The following is a 2,013-nucleotide window of genomic DNA, read 5'->3' on the forward strand; positions in this document are numbered from 1 at the left end:
GGAGTTCGACATGTGACTGTGGATGGCGTGCTGTAATTTCCTGAAAACCTCAGTGGTTTGGTTTCAATGGCTATTCAATGTCTTTAGCTGTTTAAGCGCCCTTTTAGTGATACACATGAGTAATTTATCATGTTGTCATTATGATTTTGGAACCTTTCCTGCGGATGTGTAAATCATCGGCTGCCGAAATGATTCATGGGAAGCATCAGCACACGCGATGCATTATACGGTAACTGTAGGATAAAAAAAGATAGGTCTTGTAAGATACCAAAATATTGTTTACTCCCTATATATATAGATTTTTTTAAAACGGTGGTGTGATTAGACCCAAATAAGCCTACTGTTTATTGCCCCAAGTGTCAGTAGTCCCAGCCAGTCAATGGGTGTTTGAGTGATGAATCAAGGACCCTCGTGGTATTAATACATCCTTGATAGTACCTCGCTACTGTGCTGTATTTAAGGTAACACTTCCATCTAGTGAGGAAAAATAATATAACAGTTTGTAGATAGTTTCCAATGACATTCATTCATTTCTAGGTGCTTCATATTGAGTACTGGAAAAACACGTTCTTATTTCATGATAAAGCGTTCTTCACACCATTTACTCCATACGTAATCTCTTTTATATTCTACTAGGCTATATATTTAATTGATTTGACTTTCGACACATTCTAAAATAGCATATTAGACACAACCAAATATTTAATCTCTTTTATATTCTATTCTATATTTAATTGATTTTACGTTCTACACATTCTAAAATAGCATATTGGACACAACCAATATTGCTTTACTAATACTTTGCACAAAATGCAGACACATCTACCACAGTATAGGCCTACAATTAACTTCTACTACGTGTTTTAATGCTTAGACATAATAATTATTTGATTTCCACAAAACATAAAAAGCCTTAGAAACTTTGTTGGAACACAGTACATTGCCATGCTTTTTTTCAACATGATAAGTGGAAAGCCATCCCATTGCTAATTAGTGGTGGCATATTAATGGCCAACAGTCATTACAGATATAGTTGTTTGTCCAGTGCGGACATTAGACAGCTGTGTCGCAAATGTTCCCCAGGATGATTCATTCTGGTGCTGTGATGGCAGACAGAAACCAAATCTTTGACACAGACACATACCCACCCAACTGTTTTACTATATCTCAACCATTGTGAGATCCAAATCTAAACATTCAAACTTTGAAACAGAGATTAGACTAATCAACCTGGCAAAGATACTCCTCAAAGTTCTATTTTTTATATATAAAAAAAACAAACAAAAAACTGATGCAATGCTCAATTTTTCTTTTCTTGACTTCTTGCAGCCTATTGTGCAGGTGGACTCTTCACTGAGTCCATGTCTCCTCGCGCTGTGTCCCTCTTTGCTCTCACCTGTTCACAGCTGAGGTGGTGTTAGCACTGCTGCTTCCACTGCCCATGTTGCTGTTTCACTGGCTGCTGGCAGCTTCTGCCTGGATTCACTCCACTCCACTACCTGAGACCAATGGACACACCTGTCCAGGTGAGAGACAGATCTGCTGTTCAGTCACCTTGTCCACTGGCCACGCTCATATCTGTCAGTAAGAATTATTATTATTAATGGCAGCTAACCACTGGGCCACGAGGTACAGTAAGACACTGTCGGTGTATGCTCTGATAAATCTCAGGACTGAGCAGATAAGATGCCCTAATGCTTCAGTGTGTATTATCACTGCATGAACACACCAACTGCTACCCGTGATTGGATTATAAGAATAAAAGAGGAAAAATAATCAAACTACAAAAAGTGAAACAAACACAACCCCATTAAGGCACACATAGAAAAACCTAAAATAGCACACTTATGGTAAAGAAAAACTGAAAGACACAATCGATGCAATTGTCAATATCAAAACCAAAATGAAACATTAAAACTTGTAAATAATTCATACCGTCATAGTACAAAATTAAAAAAAAAATGTACTGACTGTTACTGTATAGTGTATAGAAGATGGGGGATTGTTCTAGGT

General features: G+C 37.5%; 1 protein-coding gene across 1 annotated transcript in view; it reads right to left on the bottom strand.

The window, feature by feature from the left end:
* pkma (pyruvate kinase M1/2a) overlaps positions 1-1,458 on the bottom strand; it is a 19,029-nt gene extending 17,571 nt beyond the window's left edge. The window contains exon 1 of the mRNA XM_032529336.1: positions 1,397-1,458. Coding sequence (XP_032385227.1) covers positions 1,397-1,443 — 47 coding nt within the window. The 5' untranslated portion in view covers positions 1,444-1,458. The remainder of the gene's footprint in view (positions 1-1,396) is intronic.
* Between the last annotated feature and the right edge of the window lie 555 nt (positions 1,459-2,013).

The sequence above is a fragment of the Etheostoma spectabile genome, chromosome 1 (genome assembly GCF_008692095.1).
Source record: "Etheostoma spectabile isolate EspeVRDwgs_2016 chromosome 1, UIUC_Espe_1.0, whole genome shotgun sequence".
Classification (NCBI taxonomy): domain Eukaryota; kingdom Metazoa; phylum Chordata; class Actinopteri; order Perciformes; family Percidae; genus Etheostoma; species Etheostoma spectabile.